This window comes from Sorex fumeus, unplaced genomic scaffold, assembly GCF_029834395.1.
Source record: "Sorex fumeus unplaced genomic scaffold, SorFum_2.1 ptg000075l, whole genome shotgun sequence".
Lineage (NCBI taxonomy): Eukaryota > Metazoa > Chordata > Mammalia > Eulipotyphla > Soricidae > Sorex > Sorex fumeus.
Window position 1 is genome coordinate 6,482,559 of NW_026606132.1, and position 27,992 is coordinate 6,510,550.

General features: G+C 38.5%; 1 protein-coding gene across 4 annotated transcripts in view; it reads left to right on the forward strand.

Annotated features, from left to right (window-relative positions):
- Positions 1-27,992, forward strand: part of LOC130038324 (integrator complex subunit 6-like) — an 87,843-nt gene that overhangs the window by 9,648 nt on the left and 50,203 nt on the right. For 2 of the 4 annotated variants that reach the window (XM_056130221.1, XM_056130222.1), the window contains exons 3-8: positions 17,675-17,824; positions 18,523-18,612; positions 18,837-19,020; positions 19,259-19,387; positions 21,704-21,867; positions 25,373-25,525. In XM_056130221.1, coding sequence (XP_055986196.1) covers positions 17,675-17,824; positions 18,523-18,612; positions 18,837-19,020; positions 19,259-19,387; positions 21,704-21,867; positions 25,373-25,525 — 870 coding nt within the window. Of the gene's footprint in view, positions 1-17,674; positions 17,825-18,522; positions 18,613-18,836; positions 19,021-19,258; positions 19,388-21,703; positions 21,868-22,151; positions 22,260-25,372; positions 25,526-27,992 lie in introns of those variants that run through there. The other 2 variants (XM_056130223.1, XR_008794663.1) reach the window with 2 other exon arrangements.

Here is a 27,992-nt window from a genome sequence, read left to right on the forward strand (position 1 = left end):
GTACCTCATGGTGTTTCACTAATAAAAATTTAAAAAGAAAATAAAGTTACAGAATAACTTCTAGAAAAAAAAGAACTTCAACTCTTAAACGTTAGATTAGACATGAGGGAGGGAAAGAAAGTGGGCAGGACACAGTGAGAAAATTCAATTGACGAGTAAGTTAAGATATAATAGCAAAGGGGCATAGAAGCATAGAAGCAACAGGAGTTTATATGCTCTTCCTAGATGAAGAGGTATGAAGTAGATTTCAAGAGAAATTCGAAGCTAGTGCCCTGTGCGCATGTTTGGTTACTGTTGTATGAGAGCAAGCGTGAGAGGCGGGAGACATGTAGTTGCAATTGCCAGGTTTTGCATTGGTGCTGGCCATTTGAGAGCATTTGAACCTGAAGTTGGGACTCTGGTGGAAGGAATGGCAGAAGGACAGAGTACATGTAAGGAAATACAAATATTATTCTTTTCCATTGCTTCAGGAAGGTAATTAAAACTGCCCAGCCACAGGGTTCTTCTCAGTTTCAGAGTGGTCAAAAGGGGCAGCTGTTCCACAGCGTAGGGAGAAATATGTTTCCAGAGAAGGGCAGGATTGAAGGACCTTCTGTATGGGGGAGGGGGATAGGGACGAAGAAGGGAACTGACTGGTTTAATTTAAGCACTTAAATGAAAAACTCTTTGTAAACATGGCCTCCAGTTCCCTTTTACCGAGACTGTAAACAGAGATCCAGGCAATTCCTTTGTGAGCTATTGGAAGCTTGGAACATACTATCTCCTGGATACCAATGTTCTAAATGGTGATTAGGTTCCCAGACCTTCCTCCCCAGGAAAGCCTTTTTAACCCTTCATGTCACTTAGCCATAGAACCATTGTGTTTGTTATTGTTTCTACTGGGAAGTGCATTTGGGTATCCAAGGTGAAGTGTTAAAAACACATCCTCCCTGCTTCCTCATATTTCAGGGTGAGCTAGTGCCAGTGAGGGGTGGGGACACAAAGAGGGCAAAGGCCTGAGGTGGCAGTGAGGGTAGCTCTTCAAATATACTTGCTATTTCTGTCTTAGATCAGCTGTATTTGCTCTCTTCAGCATAGCACCCACTAGCCATGTAAGTTTACTGAGCACTGGAAAGGCAGCTAGTCTGCGTCAAGGTATGCTGGAGCCATAGCACAGCAGGTAAGGTGTTTGCCTTGCACATGGCTGACCCGGGTTCGATTCCCAGCATCCCATATGGTTCCCTGAGCACTGCCAGGAGTAATTCCTGAGTGAAGAGCCAGGAGGAACCTCTGTGCATGGCCAGGTGAACCAAAAAGTAAAAAAAAAAAAGAAGAAAAGATATGCTATAAGTATAAATTAAACACTGGATTTTGAAGATGAAGTACACAAACCTATGAAATCGCTCAACATATTGATTACAAGTTGTCTTTTGTTGTGCCTTGGATGGAACCCAAGGGCCACACACATATGAAACTCTTTGTTTTTAATATGGTAATTTGAAATTATTAATTACATAATGTGGCTTGTCCTATATTTCTGTCAGACAAAAGTGTTCTCAATATTCTTTCTTAAGAGGTTTATGATATTCATGCCCTAGACGTTATTTCTCAAGGAGTACCCTTTCGCTGGAAGCTCTGTTAAGGTGAACACCGCCTTAATGGGCTCATTTTGCAGGAAAGGTTATCATACAGTTCAAAGTTGATGGATTGATAACCCTTAGCCCTGGAGCAAAAATATGAAAGCATCCTATTCTTGTTTGTAGTAAAAGCCAGTTTGATAACTTGGACTTTTGGTTATAGTTGGTGATCCAACTGGTTGAGTTAGACCTTTTTCCCCCTGGACTGAGTGTACAGCGATATAAATATATGTATATATACACACATATATATACATATATGTGTGGATTTACATACATATATGTGTGTATATATATGTGCGTGTGTCTATACATATGTGTGTATACATATGAACTCCTAATGAAACTATAGTAATTCTGAATTCTCTGTTATGTGCTCATTCAGGGTCACAAAATGTTCTATGCCTTTAGTGTTATTAGAAATATATAATATATCCCTTATTATTTATGCAGAGTTACTTGATCTATGTTTCCAGGAACAGTCTTCATCAAGAAAAGTAGGATAAAGGACAAATTATCTAGCTTGGCATAATGTAAAACCTAAGAAACAAAGAGGGTTTGTATCACTGCTCTTATTAAAGGCTCACTTGATGTTTGCTAGCAGAACCCTTGTCTTATATCATGCTGAAGTCATTAGTAGTGTTAAAAAGAGGGGGACATTCCTCCAGTAGGAGGACTGATGTGATTATATTGCTCTAAGCTCAGGAGTGACTATATTAACTTTTTGTTACTTTGATGGCTTCCATTTATAGAGTAATCCCAATGCCTAATTCTGAGAGTGCATGAAAGTATAGCTATGTTAGTAAATAGCATATACTTGAAGTATAACCATTTTGTATCCCTGGTTTGGGATCCTCCTAAAACCCATTTTGTGTTCAAAGCTGCATCTGGCTTTTACGGATAGAGTTTGATTATATGTATTTCCTTGTAATAAGGAGCAATAATATGATAACTTTGCAATAACATCAGCTGGTATTTACTGAGTAATTCTAATGTACAGGCAATGTGCTATTAAATTTAAAGTATTTATCTTCCCAACCAGCTTAAGTCGTTGGTACTATTATTATCTCCATTTAACAGATAAGGAAAACAGGGCCCAGAAAGATTAAATAGCACTGATAAATGCTAAGCCAGTTTTGTCTCTATTTTTGCCTCATTAATACTAGCCATTTTACTTTTTTGTATTCGTGGCATGGCATTCTTTTAAATAATTTCTATAGGATCTGGATCCTGTTTTATTTATCCTGTTACTAATACTTGCTTTTGAAAAAACAGTGCTTATATCAATGTAAGCGCTCAATGAATAAAAATTATTACTTGTATGTTACCATTTTTCTCATTTCTCAATTTCTAGGTAAATTTAATTGTGTAACACTGTGACCTTTGTTTTGATGGCCCATAGTTGTGCTGCTACTTCTAGAGAGATGTGGAGTTGTTGGGACTCTCAGTTGCTGGAACTTGAGTAGTGTATCTGGATTGGAGTTTGAGGTTGAGGCCTGATGACCTACGTCAAGTAATGTCCGAAAAGAAGAGAGGCAAGCTTGCAAAAACACCAGGGTAGTGTTTGTCTACATAGTGCCTTCCAGAAACTGATTTGCCTGCCATCTTTATTTTGTCAACTTACTGAAAGATGTTTTTCTTATAGTAGAGGAAAGATATTCAGTGTACACACAAAAGGCATTTTGTTTCTTTATTCCATAACCTTTAAGAAAAAGCAGATGTGATTTTATAAAACACCTAAATGCACCACACCACTTTTGCAGAATTCTAAGACTATGCCTCATCTAATGATTCATCCCTCATTCTATCAGATCTCCCACTTTCATTTTTTAAACTATACCCTTGCCAATGCCTTTTATTTCTTTGCTGCTTAACTAGGTTTGTAAGGGGTGAGCTTCAGAGAAAAAAAGGTTGTAAACTTGGCCTCAGGGATCTGAACCAGAGATCAGTTCTCTGATGACACTGTGTCTGATGTTTGTAGAAAAAGTGGTTTCTGTATCTTAAACCACATTTATCTGTTCATACTTTGTGAATGGAAGTGGCTCTTTTAGGGGCCTGGGGGATTTGGGACCACACCCACCAGGGTTTAGGGCTTATTCCTGGCTCTGTGCTCAGGTGTCACTCCTGACAGGACTCAGGAATCATACAGGATGCTGGGGATTGAAACTGGGTTGTCTGTGCAAGACAAGTGCCCTACCTTCTGGACAATCTCTCCAGCTCCTAATGGAAGTTTTTTTCTGTATCTATATCCAGCCTCACAGATGAGATGGTTCAATAAGCTTAGAACCAAGGGACAAACTGTGGACTTTAATACTTTTGAACAAATGACTTGAAACTTTTGTGCTTGTGCAAGTAAGGATAAGTACTAGTAAGAAATGTAAATACAACATATTAAGATTTTAGGATTTACTAGATAGGTACTGGGAAGTATTTACTAACAGTTATTGTCTTTGTCCTTTGACTACATTTGAACTTGTTACTACTCCTTCCTTTAAGAAATTTATCGCCTCCTCTGTTTTGTTTCTCAGCACTTCTTTCTGTTATTTCTTTCCTTCATTTCCAAATTCGTTCTCTTGGTAAATGAGTCCTATCTCATTTATGATTTCAAATATTCCTTTTCCACTGATGTCTCCATCTTTAGCATATCACTGAGGCATTTCTAGCTGACTATAGAACATCTCTATTTGGCTGTTTACCCTGCCTTCAGCTCATGGTTAGTATTCCAGAAAGTCTCCTTTTGGCTCTAAAGTAGAGGTTTCCAAATGTATTTATCCTACCACCCTCTTTCCAAGAAAAAGTTCTCTCAGCACTCCCCTGGAAATCTACTCGCTGTAATCAAACAAACAGAAATAACCTCCTTCCAATTGTACTTGAAGGTATTTACTGTGACCATCCCCCTTGGGTTGGCTTGGAAAACTCTTCTCTAAAAGCCTATCCTGTCTTCTGTATTTCTGTATTTTAGTCATTCGGGATGAAAAGTCAGGGATCCTTTTGATCCTTTGATCCTGCCCTTTTATATCTTTTTCTTACTCATCTATCATCTCTGTGAAATGCCTCATTATGTTCCATCAACTCAATTTTGCCATCATTTGATTTCAGATTCTGACCTTTTAGGCTTTGATCACTATATCAACTTTCTGTGGGGTCTCCAAATTACCTTTCAAATTCTTACTCGACATGCACCAACTGCCAACTTAAGAAAATGGTCATACCATTCTTCCTTCGCAATCTTTTAAAGCTTTTACATACCTGTGGAATCAACTCCCAATGGCTCAGCCAGGCATTTTGAGCTTTCTGGGATCTGCTACATGAATCTATATGCATAAACTTATTTCCTAGCATTTCTCTACAAAAATCCAGCACTTCAGCCAGAGCTGTCTCTGCTACCTAAGTTTGGCTCCCGATGCCAGGGAACAGCAAGCAAAGGAGGGAAAAAGCCAAGAGAGTTGGGAACCTGTGAAAAGAGAAGATGCATGCTGAGAGATGTCCACTAAGTGTGTGACTTCAAGGGGAAGCTTAGCAGAAGGTGTTTAAAATGCTATTATAATCGATGGGGGGAAATGGCAGAACGAAGGGAGGAGGAACTAGAGTATGTGACCTTTTGTAGTTGATTAGCTTGAACTAGACTTAGATGTTTTGATTTAAATTGGCTTGGGGGCATTGCTGTTTAATCAGAAACTTGGTCTTTTGGTGTTTGTCTCCACAGAAGAGAGCCCACATAACTAGAGAGTAGACAATAGATTTCTAGGGAAAATATCTAGCCTTTAAAATGCAGCCACAGCACTGGAAAGTTGGGACTCCTTACTGATTAATTTTTTTGGTGTAATACTGGAAATGTGCATAGCAAATGCTCTCCATTTTTCTTAAAAGCTTGCATCTATGTATAGACACTGTAAACTTGGCTTCATAGTTTGGTTTTAGAACTGTGTTAGCAATCTTAACTATTCGTAGGTACTTTTGTTAAAAATCAGATATAAAAACTGGCCTGTCTGGTAGATTATAGCACCGCTACTATGGACATCTGGCAAATTATGTCACTAGCAAGCCGTGTAAAGAGTGCTGGCTTGGAAAGTAGGAGCCACAGTCTGCTACTGATTAGAGATATGTGACCCTGGGCAAGTCACTTAACCTTTAATGGTGTCAGTTTCCTTATCTGTAAAATGAAGGGATTAGATTAGATTATTTCCACCTTCCTTCCGGAAAAAGCACAGCAGGGAATTGTATAGCTGAAAGACAGGAAGTGGAATAATGAGGCGTGGAATTCAGGGTGATTTCAAAATTACTTTAAATTTCAGAAAACAGTTCCTGTGCGTGCTTAATATGCTGTGTCACACACTGGTTAAATCGGTAAATGTCACTCTATTTTAATTGGTTTCGGGGTTGATTTGTTTGGGGATTTTTCTGCCAAAGGCTTAATGTTTAATTTCTATCAATGGTTACCTCTGAAGACTTTAGAATAATTTAGAACAGAGTTTAGAGAGGAGACAGCTAAATTCTAACTTTGTAAGTTTTTGGTATTATTTAAATGTATGTGTCTTACTTTTATAATGTAACTCATAGTTGTTGTTTTTTGGGTTTTTTTTTGAGAGATTCTGTTTTTTTAATTAGCCTGGAGGAAAGAAGATGTTATATAATCTTTAGAAAGTAATGAGTGTTCACTCTGCTATTTCCTCTTTCAAGTCTTTTTGCAGTGTTTGGGTGCCTTGATCTCATTCCTGTCCTTTTATATTCCTCCAAGGCCAACTCTATTAATTTCTTTTCTGTGTATGTATTCACAACAATGTCTCGTATTATAACCCCAAACTTAAACAATTGAACATAAGGTATGCACAATAGCTGGCTTTTTTAAAATAGTAGTAGGCAGTGGTCAGCAGTTATAGTTGAAATGCATTGAGAGTTAAAGTAGAAACTTATCATATGTATAACTGGAAAATTATTTTCCAGCTTTAAGAGACAGTGTGTTTGATTTTTAGGAGAAAAGTTTGTAAAATTCATTTTCTACGACTTAGTATCCTCTAGTGAGGATCATATTTCTTTTGATCTTGTGCTTTTAAGTGACCCCTGAGTGGTGTGCTACTTCATAATTTTATCCTAATTCATTGGGGGGTAAGAATTGAAAACTCATTTTGAAAATGCATTTTGCAGATATTTTAAACTATTTTAGCCACTAAAACACTCATAGTAGGTACTGTAAAGAGAATAGTAACATAAAATTGCAATTTTGAGTCAGTGAACTCAAACTGTGAATTACTTCTTTGTCCAGTTTACTTAAAATATGTGGTCATGAGAATGTTTAACCGTTCACCAGGCCACAGACTGTCACTGACATTTGTGTAATATATTAGTGGGGCAATTTCTTAAGAACTTTTTTGAATGTAGAAAACTCCAGTAAGCCAGATTCATTTTCTTCTCTCTCTCTCTCTCAACATTTTATCTTTTAAATTGAAGCAACATTGCATTGTGGCATTATAAAAGTTTCAGGTATGCATCATTAAAAATCAACATGTGTATATGCTAGACTAATTTCACCGCTAAAAGTCCAATTGAATCCTTCACCAAACAATTGACCCCTTTTACCCAATGAAACCACCCCTTTCCTTCTTCCCCTTTCCCCTGCTAGAGTTCTTTTATGTGGTCTTGACTGGTAGTATTTCCTGAAGCATGCGAATGAACATTGGTGAATTGAACCACAGAATGACAGCATTCAGCGTTTTCAAGGAGAGAACTGATAGAACCAAATAAAATGGACTTTGAGGATTTTTAGCAAGTTCAGGACACTAAGAAGTACCTTTGGGGAAGCAACTTTGACCTCTAAAATCCAAAGGAACTGGATATTCTTAAAACAAGTTATACTCATAAGAGAAAACTATTAGTAAATATAAGACACAGAATGATAGAAAGCTTCTTTTCAACAGACATGAATCAGAACCAAGTCAAGGAGAAAAACTAAAAAAAGTAAAATCAGGGCAAATTGCTAGAGTGTCAAGGGAAATAATGTACCAGATAGGGTCTGAAAATATAATGCAAATACAATTAAAAGGAGGTACAAGAAGCAAGATGGTTTCATTATTATGATGATTAAGTATCCTCCTGATTTGTACTTCACAATTTAAGCCAAGTCTCTTATAGGGATGAGAGCTGTAAACACAATTTCTAAGGACTCACTCTCATTTTAAGAGGATTCAACTGTCACGGTGTTTTGTTTTCCCTGAGAGAACAAGGAGACAACCTCTTGTTTTGTAAAAGTGGAATTCATTTTAGCTATGAGAAGAAAATTTTTGAAGCTGAAAAGCTTTAAGTCGTGCAGATATCCCGTATAAGGCTAAAGACAAAGCCCAAGCGAAGAATCATTTGTCTCCCCAGGAGATAGAGTTGATTGGAAAAGCAGGGCTTCTTATTTTTCTGTGTCATTCTGTCTCCTCAGTCATTTGACCAGTACAAGAATAGTGTGTGATGACAAAGATGATAGAATGTTAAAAGAAGAATGGAAGTTGGTTGGGAAATGCTATTGAAATTGATTTATTCAGATTATCTGAGTCTGAAACGTTGCAGAGCAAGCTTCCGCCAAACTTGTGGAGCACAGATGGAAAAAGGAAAATAGTTTATCTTTCAACAAGAGAAATGATGGCCCTGCTAAATTTAGACATCAGCTTTAACTTGCGACATCTGGGAAAATACTCAAATCAGTTAATCATTCTAGTTTGTAACCACCTAGTTGTTGAAGAAGAGCCCGAAATTGAGATGAGCTCTCCAACATGGGATTATGAAGAGCAAATATTACTGGTTTGATTTTGTTTCCTTTAATAAATGATAAAATGTCTTGTCAAAGAGAGGGGAGTGGCATGTTCTGTCTTTCTGGATTCCAATGAGGCTTTTTATTCATTGTCAAGGGCATGCTAACAAGCTAGGAAGACTTGGACTAAGCTGATCTAATCTGAACCAAGTTCAGAAAGGCTAAGTATAAAGGCCAAGTTCAGGAGAGTGTTCAAAAGGGCTGCAGGCATGTGTGGCCCAAACAGGTCAGAGCAGTGGCTCAGCACCTCGTCAGAGGGAGAGATCCAAATGGAGCCATCCGGTGAGAGATAGTCATCACATTTACCACAGAAGGATTTTTTTCTTCTTCAAAAATATTTACTGTCGTGGGGTTGGAGCTATAGTACAGCAGGTAGGGCATTTGCCTTCCACATGTCTGACCTGGGTTCGATGCCCAGTATCCCATATGGTCGCCCGAGCACTGTCAGGAGTGATTCCTGAGTGCAGAGCCAGGAGTAACCCCTGAGCATTGCCAGGTGTGACCCAAAAAGCTATATATATATATATATATATATATATATATATATATATATATATCTTGCACAGCGGTAGGGCGTTTGCCTTGCGTGCAGCCAGCCCGGCCGAGCCGGGTTCAATTCTTCCGCCCCTCTTGGAGAGCCCAAGCTACTGAGAGTATCTCGCCCGCACAGCAAAGCCTGGCAAGCTACCCGTGATGTATTCAGAGATGCCAAACACAGTAAAAACAAGTCTCAAAATGGAAACGTTACTGGGCCCGCTCAAGCAAATCGATGAACAACTGGAGGAAAGTGTTTGTTTGTATATATATATATATATATATATATATATATATATATATATATATTCGTTCCCTTTCGGTAGCTGTCACCTTGAGAATTATACTTAGTCAAGTTTTTTCTAATTTACAAATATCCAGTTCCCATCAATTTCAAGGGACACTTCTTTGTGGAAAGTTAGATGTAGCTAATCCAAAGACATTTTTCATTTAGCTGACTTTGGGAAAATGAGTAGCATGTGCATTCGATTTCACATTAACAATTTTCACCCGATTTAACAAGGTCATTTATATTTTAGAAAAGGATTACAAGTGACCTTTAGAGTTAGAGCAGGGGGTTCAGAAAGGCCTTTCATACCATTCCCACATCCTCGTCAAGGACAGTTGATATGCTTTTATCTCTTTTTCTTGTTTATACTTCCTGGCAAGATTCAGATGGAGGAAAACGTTCTTCTATTTTAAAAATAAAAATAAATAAAAATCAATGATCAGAGAAATGGTTCTGCCAAAATGGGATGAAGTTCAGGAAGGACAAGTATTAGGATACTGAGGTTTGGGGAAACTACTAAATCACTGAAACAAAGGGAGAGAAACCAAATACAGGAACCGGCCAGAGTTCTAAATAGCAATTCTAACTGCTATTCCTGAGAAAAGCTAGACTGAAGGATATAGTTTAGATGTGATTTGACAAAAAGCTTCTGGAGAGTTCACACATTGGCAGACCTCTCCCATATGTCTGTTGTAGGGACAGAACCTACCTACTTAAGAACCCTACGACAGAAAACATACCAGAAAGTGAGCAACCAACAGGCCAATAGGTGGCATGATTGTTTTTTTGAGTTCCCAAACCCACCAGTCAGATAAAAGGATGTTGATGAGGGTACAGAGGGTATAAGAGAAACATTTTCTTTCTTTCTTTCTTTTTTGTAAAGTAGTAATTTTATTGAAGGGAAGAGAAGGAGGGAAGGAGGGAGGGAGGGAGGGAGAAAAAAAGAGAGGGAGAGAGAGGAAGAGAGGAAGAGAGAAACATTTTCTTTAGAATTTTTCCTTCTGCATAGAGAAATACAAATCCTCTTTCTGTAATGATTTGAGTAGTAGTCCTGGGATAAGAACCCAACTTTATTGATAGATGTTTTCAAATGCTATTTGGTTGACTATATAAAATTTAAACCAGGCCCTTAGGTCTGTTCTTTATGTAAGTGAGATTTATATAAAGGATTAGCACCAGGTATGGAACTATATAGTCTAAAAATTGTAAGGCACCATGGAGTTGGTTTTATATCCCTTTGATTACTTGACTGAGGGAGCAGCCCCAGGTCGGGGACAAATACCTTACTATGGATCACTTCCTTCATTAGTTATAGCCAAAACAGATCAGGATTGTACCAGAATATTCCAAGTCCTAAATCACCACTTCCACACCAGTTGGTCTGCATTTATTTTCCAGTATGGTAAAAAGTTTTATTATTATTTTTATCTCCCCTCTCCCTTTCTTTCACTTTTGATGTTGTTGTGATGGTCAATAGTCACACATATGCCTGGCTGTGGTTATCACACATTTGATTGTGGTGCTAGCTGGAGGGTCACACATCAGGTTGCAGTGCTTACAGCTTTGACCACAGTGTTCAACAAAGGTTGTACTCTTTTAGTTGTTGTGCTTGTATATGTGTTTGCCAGGGGTTATACTAATTAGTTATAGTACTCGTGCAAATTCTGATTACAGTGCTCACCCAGGTATCAAGTGGCTCTCACATGGGTGTTAACCAGCCGTAGCACTTCCTAGCCGTGGTTCTCATTATTTTTTGGAGGGGGGTCTTTCCTGGAGGTGCTCAGGGATTGCTTCTAGTGGTGCTCAGGAGATCATATGTGGTGTCAGAAATTGTACTTGGGTTGGTCACATGCAAGGCAAGGACCTTACCTAGAGAACTATCTCTCTGGCCTGCTCACATGTATCTTAAGTATGGTCTAAAATCCAGGTATGGCTAGAATTTATTTGCACTGCTGATCATAAAAAGTAGAGCTGCCAGATAATTATTTTTGCTTATGGCAGCACTAGGGATTGAAATTGTGACCATAGCAGTGACCAGGGATTGAAGTTGTGACCAATGCAAAGTAGGCATTCTGAGCCACTGAGCTATTCCTTTAGAGCCTGATTTGCATTGAGGCTTCAGGGAAAGTAGGTTTTAGTTAAACAAAATTTGGAGATTATATTAAATTTGCAAGCTTTGAGTCTGACATTAATAAGACACATCAATGAGATGAATATGTGAACTAGAGAGTAGTTTAAACCAGTGGACTCTAACATGACACATCTTAAGTTCAAATCCTGATTGTCATATACAAGTTGTCTGGCCTGTCGTTTACATATACATGTTCTTAGCTTCTCTGAGTTTCAGAGTGCTTATCTATAAAATGGAGATAGCACAGCGGGTAGGGCATTTGCCTTGCACGCAGCCAACATGGCCGACCCGAGTTCGATTCCTCCGCCCCTCTCGGAGAGCCCGGCAAGCTACCGAGAGTATTCGATATGCCAGACACAGTAACAACAAAGTCTCCAATGGAGACGTTACTGGGCCCGCTCGAGCAAATCGACGATCAACGGGAGGGCCTTTACTTTACTTTTACTTTATAGTAATACCTAACTCATGGGTGTATATAGGCTCAGATGAAGATAACATTCAAAGGTGTTATGCCATGGCTGAAGAAATAGTACAGTAGGTAGACCTTTGCCTTGGAAACAGCAAACCCGTGATCGATCCCCAGCATCCCATTTGGTCCCCCAAGCACTGCCAGGAGTGATTCCTGAATGCAGAACCAGGAGTAAACCCTGAGCACTGCCATATGCGGCCCCCCAAAACCAAAAATTTACTATGCCTGGGGCCCTGAAATGTGCTTTTATGTTAGAGCACCTGCCTTGCAGGCATGAGACCATGTGTTCAGTCCCTAGAACCCATCTACCTTTATGCCAAATGCAATCCCAGTGCCACCACCATTGAAATATCTAGTGCCATCTCCAGTGCATCAAACCAAGTGGGTGTGAGCACCCCAGTTGAAGTATACAACTTCGTGGCTGTGAATATATCTCAAGTGGCATAGTGTATGCTTAGCATATGCATGGTCCTGGGTTTTATCCCCTGCACCTCATGGTCCCCACAGTTATAACCCTGATGGCCTCTGAGAACCACAGGTTGTGATCCTGAGCACTGAATCTTCACACCTATATCTCTGTGCTGGGCATCACAGAGGAAGGTCCCAGGCCCCCGTTCTACCACTGCTTGTTGTGGCCCCTATTAGAAAAAAAGTGCATTATCCCTATCATTCTCAGCAACAATAGCAAAGGGAAGAGAGAAAATAGAAATTGATATATAATGAATAATAAAGACCAAATGCTATGCTTAGCATAAGCAAGTTTCTGACACTTAGGTAGTGGTAAATATCACCTATGATTATTTATAGCATCATCATTATCACCATCATTTTACCTCTGAGGGACTTTTAAAATGAGCCATGAAGACAATAAGCTCTTAGTTTAGGGCTATCCCTTGTTAGTCCTTGTTGTAAACCTCTTAGATCTCTCAAGCTTGAAGCTTTATAATTGTTTACTCTCTTCTTGAGATCCATGGTTCAACTGCTACCACTTTCTATCCTGTTTGTCTAAATTATTTCTCAGTGAATCCCTTCCTCTTCACTCCTATCCTAATTTCGGCCCTGATTGCCTCAGGCTTGGATTAGTATTCAGTTAAAGGCTCCTTGCTTCTTTTTTTTTTTCTGACTACAAATTCTCCTTCCTTCAGTCTGTCCTGTGTGTCCTATATGTCACTGCCAGTCTCATCTTTCCGAGACACACACTGCTTTGATCCTGTTCACCCCCCCCCACCCATATGCCTTGGACTCTGTAATGATTATTGTCTGCCAAATCAATGCTGGACTTTCCTGTCTTGCTTTTGGTCATAAATGTAGCTCAAGCACTTTAGAGCACTGAAGTAGAAACAGTGTTCAAAGTTCTCGCCCTACCCTGCGATTTTATTGTCCAATTCATTGCAGATAATTTTAATTGACAAAGAAAATACCTAGAATGCCAAGGATTTAAATGCATAAAATTATTCATAACTTTCTTTCAATTCATATTATTAGGGAACCTTTTAAAAGAGAAGTTGTTCTGAAATACCAGTTAGTGAGACCACTAGCAACCAGGGCCACTGTCACTGTCACTGTTGTTCATTGATTTGTTCGAGCAGGCCCAGTAACGTCTCCATTGTGACAATTGTTACTGTGTTTGGCATATCGAATACGTCACGGGGAGCTTGCCAGGCTTTGCCGTGTGGGCGAGATACTCTGGGTAGCTTGCCGGGCTCTCTGAGAGGGGCGGAGGAATCGAACTCGGGTCGGCCATGTTGACTGCTTGCAAGGCAAACACCCTACTCATTGTGCTATTCCTCCAGCCCAGCAACCAGGGTACATTATTTTAAATACTGGTAATTTACAGGGTGCTTGCTCAAGTGGAACCCCAATCTTATCCCCACGCTTTACCAAGTCAAGTTGTCCATTCTGTTTTCTTTACTCATGTCTTAAACTATCATGTAGCTCACAGGATCTCAATGCTTGCTGTCAATAAACTATATACTTATGATATGGAAATAAGACTGTTAAGTGAGTAACTTCAGAAGAAATTAGACTTCATGTTTTAACTTCTGGGTGAGGGACCCCACTACTTACAGGTTGTCCAAAGTCAGAAACCTAATGTATGACCCTCTTTTCATCACTTGTCTTTCTAATTAGTTACTAAATCCTTACAACTTATACCTCTGAAATATTTCTCTAAAGTCTCCTCTGCAACCCCCCCGCCTTAACCCAGGCTTTCATCACTTTTCTCATAAGCTATTGCAACACTCTCCAAACCAGTTTCCTTGCCTCAAGCTTCAGCTGCCCTTCCACCCCACAATTTATTCTGCAACTCCCAGCAGAACGATCTTGCTAAAATACAGATCTGATCATACTACTCTCCTAATTAAAAACCTCAAGACATTCCCAGGGTCAACAGATAAGATCCAAACTACTGAGCATTATGTACAAAGCACTTTATAGTCAAAGCCCAATTTATCAGCCTGATATATGCTCTGTACCCAGAACAATGATCATCAAATTACTTGCAGTTCCCTACGAAGCCCTATCCTTTGGTGGACTCTGTTTTCTTCCCTTGATCTGCTCTCTCCACTCTTCACATCAGTGTGGGGAATTGTGTGATCTTTTCTGCATACCGTTAGGCTTCCTCAAATACCCTATCTTCCATTTGAAATCTTCACTGACTCTCTGATTGCTGTTTTTTTTTTCAGTCTCCTTATCTGCATTCCTTATTACTTTGTGGCAGAAACTTCTCAAGAAACTTCTCAACTACTTATTTTATATACGCCAAACATGTAGTATTCTTCCCAACACAGCACAGTTGGCCTATAAAAATTTATTGGATAAATAAGGGAAATATCTATACTTTACTCTTTCCTAGCTCATGCCTTTCTCTTCTCCAAAGAAGGCAAAATTTGACTTCTGGTGTGATAATTAGCAGGTATTCAGTGTTTTCCGTCGTGAATACCGTGTCTCCCCTCCTAGAGAGCGCGCAGGAAAGATCATCTTAGCGTCTGGTGCAATTGGGGTACTTCCTGTTTGTTTACTTTCCAGGGGTCACTGAGTAAATATTTTCTTTTCTTAAAAGGGTGTGGTAGACCAAATAAGTTTGGAAATCTCTGGTATAGCTGGTTACTAATTTATGATGGAATGACTTATATTTTTTAGTTTACCATGGTGTAAAAATGATACTCATTGAGTAGATACTTTAGATTTTGATGTTTTTAACACTAACCACATGTAGTGCCATACACTACTATGAGACTGAGCACCACAGCTCCTACACAGCCATGCTGGAATCCAGACAGCCAAAACTCTATGCGGACAGCAGCTCCTTCAGTAACATCATTTCCTCATAACCTCAGTGAGAAAAAAATCTTGGCCAACATTAAACAAAATAACTTACTTGAGGACCTGCTTTTGGTATATATCATTTTGCTTAGTTACAGTATCTAAGACGTATTGATCACAGTAAATGTGGGCTTTCTGTTCTGCATTCCCAGCATTTTAAGAATATTGCTTCATCTCATTACATGTACAAAGCACCTCTTTGTGATTTTCAACCATTTATTGTAAAAGAGTAATTTTTATTAGAGTTTACCCATTTGTACAGTAATGTTTGTGTTCTGAGAATGTTTAAGGTAGGTTTGGGTAAGCTTTGATGTATGTTAGCTTAAGCTAACAACCAGGCGTTTTTGCCAACGTACTACCAAGCTAATAAATTTTTAACTTACTTTTTCAATGTATGGTACATTCACAGGGATTATGCCCATTTTAATTTGAGTTAGATATATATTTGATAAGGAAAAGTTAAATCATAATATTTAATTTAATAAGGTTTAGTTTGTCTAGTTATATACAGTCTAGTCATAGGAACACATGGGAAATATGGAAGGGCTTTGCCTTTAGATAATCTGACCTATAGGTTCAAGGTTTCTTTCTCCCTCACCCCATGCCAGGTCTTGAACCCAGGGCCTCACGTGCTATTCCTGAGCTTCATTACTGATCCAGGAATAATTTTTTTAAAACCAAGCACATCTTTAATGCCACAGAAATACAGACCATCAGATTTGAATGCACCTTAACTAGATCCATATTGGTCTTGCTTGGTTTTGCCAGTTGTGTACTGTTCAGTGGGGGAGGGATGCCATCTGCATTAAATACCGTGTGAATGTCACTCTTCTTCAAATCTGTGTCACCTTAGCCTTACACTGTGTTCCTGCTAATCTAATCATCTTATTTTTCAAATAAGGAAAATTAGGTCTTAAAAAACCAACAGGTTTACTCAGTGATGGGGCACAGAAATAGTCTGTCCTTCCTCTTCCTCGAAGTTATTTTACTTACCCAGCTTGTTCCAGAAGACTGTGTAACTAGAAAAGATAATCCCTAAATACATTTGTGTGACTAATGAAAATGTGCCTTAAGCTAAGCATGAAATTAAAATTATTTCACTTATCTATGTACTTTTGTTTTTGCTTTCCATCCCCCCTGCTATACTAGCTGGTTTGGCATAACTTCTGCATTCAGCATATCACATTGCTTTTATCAGGATGACCAAGATTCGGTTGTATTTCTGTCCAAATAAATTCCAAAGCTACATTTTCTGGTCCTTTCACCCGCTAGCCTGCTCTGTGACTTACAAATAGTTGCCATCTTCTTCAGCCTCTTGGCATTCTGCTAAGTTTTTATAGCTATCATTGACCAATCAGCGTGAAACTTCCTTTTATTCTACAAACCAGTCCATCAAAGCATGTAGGTTGTTCACCTTCGTTCTTTGGTTAGTTGCTGTTGTTCATAACTACTGAGGGTATCCAGGAAATGTTGCATCTTTTCCAATACTGTTTTTTGTTTCTTCCTCCCCCTTAAAGTGAAAATACTGCTCGGAAGACTCTTGACTAGAAAAGAAACCATCGAATTCAGACCTATTAGTAGCTAATTGTTTATATCAGTGAAATGTATTGATAAAATAACAACTCCTTGGCCAGAGAGATGGTACAGTGGGTAGAGAACTTGTTTTGCTGGGTTTGCTTTTCAGGACAGACATTGATCCCTGAGCCCCACCAGAAGTGACCTCTGAGCACAGAGCCAGTAGTAAGCCCTGTGTGTGGCCTCAAAACCAAAATGATAATAATAATAATAACTGAAGTAACTCCTTACTCTCCCTCTTAGTCCATAGATGGCATCAGTGCCAAGCTAGGGTAAATGACAAATGACTGAGGTCTTCTGTTAGGCTTAGTTAAATCTGAATACAAAACTAGAACTCCTTAGCCAGAGCCCCTCAGCCGTAGTGGACAAACTCATTGTTCTTTATTTACTCTTTTTTTCCTTTTTTTTTAATTAGTGAGACATCATGAGGTACAGTTGTAGATTTACAAATTTTTGTGCTTGGGTTTCAATTATACAATGACTTTATTTACTCTTAATCATAAACTCTAGGGAATCTGGAACTGAATGCTTGCTTAAGTTCCATTTGATCAGCCACTGTCACTGTCCTCCTGTTGTTCATCAATTTTGCTCAAGCGGGCCCAGTAACATTGTGAGACTTGTTGTTACTGTGTTTGGCATATTAAATACATCACGGGTATCTTGCCAGGCTTTGCCATGCGGGCGAGATCCTCTCGGTAGCTTGCCAGGCTCTCCGAGAGGGGCGGAAGAATCAAACTCGGATCAGCCGTGTCAGCTGTGTGCAAGGCGGACACCCTACCCACTGTGCTATCATTCCAGCCCTTGATCAGTCAAAATATAAAATATAATTTTAATAAGAAAAGATTAATTTGTTAGCAGTTTGATTCTTGGCTGTTTAGTGGTTGCTTACACATTATATATTGTTCATTTTATAATTTGGAATTTGTAAATGTTTGCTTTTCAGGCTGGTTGGAAGGAAAACCATGCAACATTCATGAGTGAACTAAAAAATCTTCAGGCTTCTGGACTGACTACTCTTGGTCAGGCTCTAAGATCCTCATTTGATTTATTAAATCTCAATAGATTAATATCTGGAATAGACAATTATGGACAGGTAAAAATTTTCTGAGTGAGTATAATTTATTTTGGTGACTTGGGGTAAGGATATAAGATTGGGGCATGCTTATGAAGCTTTCTGCTACTTTCAATAACCTGTATTTTTACAATACAGATGTTAAAAATACATTCTTCCTTTTTCAGTCTTGTATGTGGATTGATCCTAAAATGTTTTCAACTGCCTACCCATAAAATATTAAGACATTTGGATGGGACAAATAAGTTGCTGAGAAATAGTGACATGAAGAGAAACTTTCAGAGTCTTTAATTCCCTTGCCCCAGCTAATTCACTTTAAAGCTTTAGAATAGGGGAAAGCAGAATAGCATTTGCTGCTGCTACCATATTTCTTTCCTACTGTAAGATGCTCACAGTCACTCTTCAAGCGGTAGGTATAAGTTACTAATGTTCCCTATCCGTGTCAGGATTTGACAGGAGAATGGGTGCTGCCATTATAATAACTTTCTTTGATGATACTTGGGAAATGCCTGAATTCTGAGACTGTCTCAGTTTATCCTGACTTTTCCCTCGTCAGGAATTGTTAATTTGTTTCCCACCTAGTCTAATCCCTAGTATTTTCTTTTTTATCCAGGCCGACTTTATCATACACTTAAGAGTTCCCTGGCAAAGCAAATGTAAAAGTTTAAATACAAATTTATTACTTTGCACGATTCTAATGCTTTTTAAATATATTTTAGGGGAGAAATCCATTCTTTTTAGAACCATCTATTTTAATTACTATCACAGATGGAAATAAGTTAACAAGTACCGCTGGTGTTCAAGAAGAGGTGAGATTTCATTTTTTTTTTCAATTGCATTAAAATGGCAGAGACATGCAGCTATTTCTGTGGGGGGCATACATTTCCAGTTAAGAATAAGTTTGATCAAACCTTCCATCCTGGTAATTCTTGAGACATTGCTTTATTTTGTGGAGTAAATGAAGGAAAAGTGAACTCTTAATTCATTTTACATGGGTTGTTATGATCAATTATTTTAAATTTTGCCTTATCAGCTTCATCTGCCTTTGAATTCTCCTCTGCCTGGGAGTGAACTAACCAAAGAACCTTTTCGTTGGGATCAAAGGTTGTTTGCCCTGGTGTTGCGTTTGCCTGGATTGGCTCCTACTGAACCAGAGCAACTGGGGAGTGTACCAACTGATGAATCTGCCATCACACAGATGTGTGAAGTTACAGGAGGTACTGGCAATATTTAATAAAAGAAGAATTTATACAGTTATTGTGTGTAGTTTCTCACATCCAATCTTACTTTTTTCTTTCAAAAGATTTTAACTCCGCTGCTTAAGTTTCTAGTGTGATGCTTACTGGCAGTGTAATTAAGACTATTTCAATTTATATATTAGCTTTTCAAATGTTTGTATTATTAGATATCATTTTATTTGATGAGAATTTTACTATTTTCTTTCTTTTGCTGTAGGTCGCTCCTACTGTGTTAGAACACAAAGAATGTTGAATCAATGTTTAGAATCTCTAGTTCAAAAAGTTCAAAGTGGTGTAGTTATTAACTTCGAAAAAACAGGACCTGATCCACTTCCTACTGGAGAAGGTATTGTATAGAACATTTTTTTACCATAATGTGGTTTATAGAATAATGATCTGAGATTGGAAAGACGTTAAGCTAATTGTAATAGTATTCACTATGCACATATTTGAATGCTTGCAAACATCTGCCCACAAACTAATTTTCATATATTGCCTAAGCATATGTGTTAGGAGGATATTTCTAACAACTTTAATTTCTAAATATTTCTAAGAAAAGTTTCCCTGTCCATTCATGGTCCCACTCTCAGGATGCTACTGAAATTGTTCACCTCACTGTTCATAAAATATCTGGGGATTCACAGTGGAGTGACACTTAACTAGTGATCTGGTTTTCTCTTACTAGTACAGATGCATCTATTTGTCTCTCTTTGTCTCTATATATAATGCATTTGTTGCCAACTGTAAAAAAGAGATTGTGAGGTGCTTATTTCAGAAGTGCAAATATTCTATAAGATTCTACATTGAACTTTTCTAGCCCACTTTTTAAAACTGCAGATCTTTTCCCTTCAAAGAGAAAGTTTACAGAAATTTCAATATCTCAAAATGAATGGAAGCAGAGCTATTTTTTATAGGGGAAGGGATTTCCTGTTCAAATCATATCTGCATTGCAAGACTACTATGACTGCTGTTCTTAGACTATTGATTCTTCCCATTCCTATCAGTTCACAGACACATATACATGTATATTCTTAGCCCCCATCAATACCACAGGCTCATCTGATCTGAGTCATACGTTGTGTTTGCTTTGTCCACAATCAGTGGCAGTTGCCTAGGGAAGCAATGGGACCAAGTGCACACGACACATTTCTGTCTGGTGGCATGAGATCCTAGGTTGCATCCTGACAGCACTTAAAATAAACAAACAAGCAAACAAAAAAAAATTTCTACCTGAAGTAGTGGGTCTTGTGGTTTCTGACCTTTTTGCTTTTTATATTCACAGGTCTTCTTCCTCGAAAAATGGGCATAAGTCACACACAATGTTGTTTTAAATTTCAGGGATTTTTTGTTCTCCAATATAAGAATGTCTCTTACAGAAGAGAGACAGCCTTCAGTCTATTTTAAATCAAATTAATTGTAAAGGAACAATATGTTATATTATTAACAATTACCTACTCTATACATAATTTTGTGTTCATTACCTTAACATAAACTGGGTGCTTTCATATTGAAAAATCTATTGGATCTGGTTTTATACAAATAGTTTCAGTGTTCTTTCTGGCTCCACTTTTAGTTTGTCTGGCGTTCTTTGGAGTTTCTTTGGATCATTATGTCTAACTATTCAATAAAGAATGCTTCTGTTCATCTACTTGGGAATAGAAAGACTATCTAAATGTGGTCTGTGATGTGTGGAAGTTAAAAACCCTCTTCTCTGAAAAATACATATTCTCACAGTTGTGTGTGAGTTTAGTTTCTTTCTTGTTCTTAGAAACCATTCCTCCATATAGTCTTCAGCACTCCATGCATCCCAGTAACTCTGGTGTAATTTATCTGAAGAAATGCTTAAATAAGTAATAAAATGATCTGGAACATATGGAAAATGTGACCCAAATCACTAAATGTATATTTTCCAGATATGATTCAGACTGATGAATCCTGTCATTAAAGGTTGTGTAACTGTCTTGCCCTGTTTTGGGGAAAAATGCAAAAAGCTAACTTAAATCATTCAAATGGATCTAGAATACATTATTCAGCATTGTGCAATGCCCAGTTTCCATGGAATTTTAATAGTGGATAGGAAACTAAAACAAATTAGACCACAATCTACTTGATGCATTTGCTTTTTGTTCTCTCCAGAACTTCACATTCTGTCAACATTCCTCTACCTTTAAGTGGATTTGGATGATTTTTATTTTGTGTTTGTTATTATTATGCCTAACTAGTCAATAAAGAATGCTTCTGTTTATCTAATTGGGAATAGAAAGACTATCTAAATGTGGTCTCTAATGTGTTTTGTCAGATTGCAAAAATGTACAACTACCAGGGAATGAATAATTTCACTTGCCTAATTTGGAAAATAATGGTCTGGTGTGTTTATGTGTAAAGCTCTCAGAAAACGTGAAACTAATTTTACAATAGTTTTCTGCCTAACTGCATATTCGGGTAATAGATTAAGGATAAAGGGAACAGGATGATGGATTAAACAGGCTGGGTTAGATGAAAGTATGCTGCTAGAGAGAATATTTAGAAATCCTAGTAGAGTTGCTCTTTTTCATTTTTCATGAATCTGTTTCATACTTTGTTTTTAACTGAAGTATTTGTACAAGAGAAGCAGCTGTTAAAAGAAATTCATGCCTTAGCTTGTCTTTTGTTTAACGTTTAGATGGACTTATGGATTCATCTAGGCCAAGCAATTCATTTGCTGTTCAACCATGGCATAGTTGTCACAAGCTCATTTATGTACGACCTAACTCTAAAACTGGTGTTCCTGTTGGACATTGGCCAATTCCAGAATCTTTCTGGCCAGACCAGAATTTGCCTTCACTAGTAAGTGTTATAAAATGAAAAGGTAAACATAATTCTGCATTTTGTTTTTTTTTATTACAATAACCCTTTTAAAGTAGTTTTGAAACTACTGATTCTATAGAACACCTCTCTCTTGCTGGAAGTCTGTCTTTTACCTAAAAGCAAGGGAGGACTTCCTTTCTGCTTGGGCAGTTTTTAATCTTTTGTTTTTGTTTTTGCCTTTGCATGGGGTTTGTTTTATTTGAGTATTAAAGCATTGTTATTTTTTTATAAATTGCAATCTGTGACTTGTTTTTTTATTTCAGAGCAGCTGACTTGTTGATTTACATGGTAAACACAATGTCTGACAAGTGCTGGCATGGATTTTCATGTACATCCTCAGGAAATTAGAACATACTTTGCACCTTGCACAGGTTCTAGAAACATTCAAAACAGAAGCCATTCTGCTTCCTCCTAGGGAGTTCTTAGACAAAATGGAGCGTTGTCAACCTGTTTTTCATCGTTTTATAATCAGTAGACTTGTGTTTTTTGGCCATGTACCTAACAATGATAGGTAATGAAGCAGTAATAGAAAAAAAAATCTCTGAACAGAGACTTATCTTTTGTTGACTATCTTTGGTCAAAAGGGTTTGATATTGTAGCTTCTCCTAGTACAAGTAAATTGGCATTTGGGAAAGGAGGGATTATCATCTTATCACCTTCCTCCCCTCTTATGATCGTCTTCCCACCTATATAGAAAGATCGAAGCAATCCTTCTTGTGTAGGAGGTGGGTTCTAAAGAGATCACTACTCCTTCAGATTAATACCTTCCTGGTCTTTGAGAAATTTCTAACATGAACTGCATTTTCTCCTGGATTTTAATGCTCCTGAATTTTTCAGGGGTGGCTATAAAAGATCTGAATATAAGGGGCTGGATTGATAGTACAGCAGGTACAGTGTTTACTTTGCATGCAGCCAACCTGGGTTTTATCCTGGCATCCCATATGGTCCCTTGATCAGTTTCAGGAGTAATTCCTGAGTACAGAACCAGGAGTAGCCTCTGAGTATTGCCTGATGTGCCTCCCCACAAAAAATATCTGAATATAAGACTGAAGAGAACCATTTCATCCCCTGATATGGGTGAGGGTAAATCTCCTCCACTATCCCATGGAGATGGGTGAATATTTCATTGTGAATTTACTTCTTTTTTTGCTTTTGATGTATCTTCACATGTCTTTATTGCTCTATTTATTATACATAACATTTATATGTAGATTTAATTCATAACAAACAATACAAAATAAATAAATTTTTTTCTGCTTTGGGGCAGGGGTTGGAGTTTGGGATGGAAACATCCGAAATATGGTAGTGGGAGGGTGTAATGGTGGTGGGATTTGTGTTCAAATATTAAATGTAATCAAATATTGTGAACTACTTTATAAAAACAGGCTGGAGCGATAGCACAGTGAGGCTGGAATGATAGCACAGTGGGTAGGGCATTTCCCTTACATGCAGCCAACATGGCCAACCTGAGTTCAATTCCTCTGCCCCTCTTGGAGAGCCCGGCAAGCTACCGAGAGTATCTCGCCAGCACAGCAAAGCCTTGCAAGCTTACCCGTGACGTATTCGGTATGCCAAACACAGTAACAACAAAGTCTCACACTGGAGACTGAAAATGCCCCCAAAAAGTTTTCTTAGATGAAAGTGTGTGAAGATTGTTGTATTTCACCCAGGGGCCATTAAGCCCTTCAATAAGAGAGTACTAACATGCTGTTAAATGTTGAACCTTGTGTGCATGTGTGTGTATATATATATGTATATATATATATATATATATCTGTAAAAATATATTTCCAAGATTGGTTGCCTTCTACTTTAAACCCCATCAAATGTGGTGTGCTACTCTTGGAATATGAGTGGTGTGAGATAAGACCACATGGTATTCATGGCCATGTGGTCCAGGAATAAGTTCACTCATGGGTGAGCATGTGGAGAGCGGCCGTGAGCATGGCAGTAGTTGAGTTCTGGAAGGTTTAGGCTTCTGGTCCCTTGTGGCGGGGAAGGCCTCACTCAACGCCCCCCTTCTGGGGTGCCCCAAATGAAACAGCCTGGTACAGGGTCCAGCGGCATGGCTATGGTCATTTTATGCTCTCTTCTTGATAGAATTACAAGTCTCTGGATCATGGCCATTGATGAGATTATCTGGCACCAGCCAGATGTGACTTGTGGGTGTGACTACCAAGTTGCTGGAAACAGGGGGAGATGGGAGATCACCTATTCCAGGTTCCATTGAACCTGGAGTTTTCAGTCACAAGTCCCACAGATCTGGGTTTTCTGTGGATTCACTCGTGGGTGAGGCTTAGCCCAAGCGTGTGGAGAGCAGCCGTGAGCGTGGCTGTGGTTGAGTTTTGGAGGTTTTCGGCTGCCAGGGCTGGGTCCCTTGGGGTGGTGAGTGACATCACCCACCCCCGTCCGGGGTACCCCAGAACACCAAAACATTTTAGAGGTTTCTAAGTGATGAAGGTACATGAGTGTTTCCCTCTTACAAAAGATAAAGTATTGTCAAATTCATGTTAACTATGAATTATGAACTCATAAAAAACAATGAATTTTTGTAAGAACAGGTAAAACAGGCTAAGAACATACTTTATATATGCAGAAGCCCTGATACTGATCCCCATTACCACATGGTCTCCCAAGAACTGCTAGGAACATCCCCCAAACACCTAGCAAGAAGTATCCCTGGACATCGACGGATGTGTCCCTCCCCTTCACCAAAACAAGAGTAGGTAGAATTACTTCTCTTCCTTGGCTTGTCTTATCTCCTTAGGTCTCCATAGTGCCATGTTGCCACCAGTTTTTCTTCTCAGTGTTCTCCTTTCCCACAGGCTAAAACGAGGCACACATGTGTTTGCAATAAACCAAAAGAATTCCCAAAACAGCTGTTCAAGGGAAGTGTATATGCCATGATAAAGACAGAGAAAAATCAGCTGGTAAAAAAAGAAAAGAAACAACAATTTAACTGGTTCCTAGAGTCGTGACTCACTCATTATCTCTAGCTTTCTTATCCTTTCCATGACATTTTAAACATTTTCATCCTATTAGCGGCTCTAGTTCAGTAATTACCATATTGGAAAGTTTTATGGATTTATTTCTTCTTCCCTAACATAGTATGCACTAATACTAACTCTGTGTTTCATAGGAATAAATGGCAAGTAGTGTTTAGAGGTTACAAGATGGATTGGAAATTCAAGGTTCATCCTATAGATCATAATGAATCCTTAAATATATTCAATGCAATTTTTTTCATCACTGAATCTCTAGTTGTGAGTGTGAGAATGTATTCTTTCTTTTCCCAATGCCAAACTAGAGGGTGAAGATAAAGAAAGAATATGACTTCCTTCCCCCATTGGTGGTGATCAGGGACCCTCCTTCTGAAAACGCTAATCTGTATTTCAGTGGTGGTTTAAGAAAACACAAAGCAGGTTGCAGAATTGCCAGAATTGTAAGCTTGCTTGATAACAGACCTTATTTTCTCTTTTTTTAGCCTCCACGAACATCTCATCCTATTGTGAGATTCTCCTGTGTAGACTGTGAGCCAATGGTAATTGACAAACTTCCCTTTGATAAATATGAACTTGAACCTTCACCCTTAACTCAGTACATCCTGGAACGAAAGTCTCCCCATACCTGCTGGCAGGTACTTATCCTTATTATCTGTTAACCAACTGTTTCTGTAACTACTCGGGAGTCTGGAAAATATCTTTGGAAGAGATGCCAAGAATCAAATCCAAGATATCATACCGCTGGTGTTCTGTTCTTGAGTTAGCCTCTCCCTACAGTCCTCAGGAGTTCTTTAAATAAGTCTAAAAGAGAAATAATTAGTTGAATCTGTTAATATTTTTTGTAAAAGCTATCAAATAGGACCGAAAAGATTGTACAATAAGGTACTATCACTGGGAGTAAGGCACTTTCTTTGCATGTGATGGCAGAGATCTTAAAACTGGTTCAAATTTCCAGAAGCACATTTGGTTCCCTGACCATTACCAGGGCTCATTCCTGAGCCAAGAACCCCTGAGTACTGCAAGATATGGCCCCAAACAGTTATCTCCCATTTCCCAAAAGCTATCAAATAAACAAATAGGACCAAGCAGATAATTTTAGAATTATGTGAATCTAACTTTAGATTTATGTAAAGATGTTAAGGAGGTAGAATCTGATTTAAAAAAAAAACTGTACATTTTTACATTTGGAGCACTCCTCTGATATTCAACCAGGGTCCCTAGGTTTAGAATCTCTAGAGGAAAGTATTTTAATGTGCTTAGCTCTAGTTTTTGAAACTGAAGCAAGATTTTCAGCACTCAATTTGACATATTTAAAGTATTGAATATTTTTGGCAAAAACCATAATCCCTGAAACTACTTTCTGTGTTAGTGTAATGTAATCAAATTCTTCCAGTAGTACAAACCACATTGGTTTGTGTAGGGTGTATTTTACTTAGTTAGGCAAAAGCATAGGCAAATGTGAATACTGTGGCTTTTCGAAATATTAGACTTATGCCAGAAGGATTTGTTGATTGGTTATTGGATTCACCTTTTGCTTTGAATTTGTAAAAATCCAGATGTGGCAGCCATGGCATTTTTATTTGGATATAAGGAAATCCAATGTTGTAAGGTTGTTCGTTCCATTTCAAAACTATAGCACCATATAGCAATCAGCAATTTCAAGGTTCTGCTTAGCAAGGAGCACTCAAGGAGATTATTTTTATTAGTTTTCTTAAGCTAATAAAAATCATCTACTTACCCTTAAGTTGAATTTTCAAAAGATGCTAAAACCAGGTAGGAGGGAGGAGGAAAGAATAGAATTAAAGCAAGAAAGTAAATATTCATGAAGCAAAATATCAAAATATTCTGTCATTCTACCTCATGTTCAAAAAAGAGGTCAAATTGATTTACTCTGTTATAAGTTGGGATAGTGGGGAACTAGAGATAGTACAGTGGTTAGGATGTATGTGTACTATATGCTAGACTCAGGTTCGATTCTTAGCACCACATGATCTTGGCATCACTGTCAGTGCAGTTCTGTTGCCACTGAGGTGGCAAGATAATCCCCAGTACAGCAGTGTCCAAGCAGCATTATGTCTTTGGGTCCTTGCACTGAACTACTGGCCCAGTTGGTGAATAACTACAGTGGTCCTTTGGGCCTCCTGAGCACCACTTGGGAGATCTTTTCTGAAAAAAATCAGGATAATGGTATCTAGGGTATTCAGGGTAATGATTGACAAGAAAATGACATGAGAAGCTTTCTGACATGCGCTATTTTTGGAGGGTATTTTTGCCACACCTGACAGTGCTCAGGAGTTACTCCTGACTCTGCACTCAAAGATAAATATTGGTGGGGCATAGGGAACCATATGGAGTCTCGGGGATTGAACTCTCTTTTGGCTTCATGCAAGACAAGCACCCTACTTATCGGCTGTACTATCTCTCTAACCCTCATGTGCTATTTCTTGATCTGTGATCTAATTACAAATGTTCATTTGCAGAGCTGAAACGATAGCACAGCAGGTAGGGTGTTTGCCTTGCACGTGGCCGACCTGGGTTAGATTCCTAGCATCCCATATGGTCCCCCGAGCACCGCCAGGAGTAATTCCTGAGTGCAGAGCCAGGAGTAATCCCTGAGCATCACTGGGTGTGACTCAAAAAAAAAAGCAAATGTTCATTTGCTTTGTGAGCATTTATTGAACTATATATTTTAATCCATCTTTTAATCTATTTTATAATCATTAAAATTCACCAAAATATGTTGGAGATGTAGATACCGAGGTTATAGAATGCTAATTTAAAGTCAAGATATGAGGGACCCAGGAGATAAAGAGTTTAGGATGAATGCCTTGCATGGGCCTGACTCTGGTTCAATTTCTGGAATAACATGGTTCCCCAAGCACTACCAGGATAGCCATAGTGGTACCTGCCACTTTAGTGCCTGAGAATCACCATATCTTTGGGCCCTTGCATTGGGCCACTACCTTGGCTGGCCAAGAATCACTAGGAATGATTCCTGGGCTCCTTGAAGCATCACTTGGGAGGACTCTTCCAAAAATCAAGATAAGAAGTTTGAATTTATAGGTTGAAAAATATGTTCAATAAAGGAAAATAAAATCACAA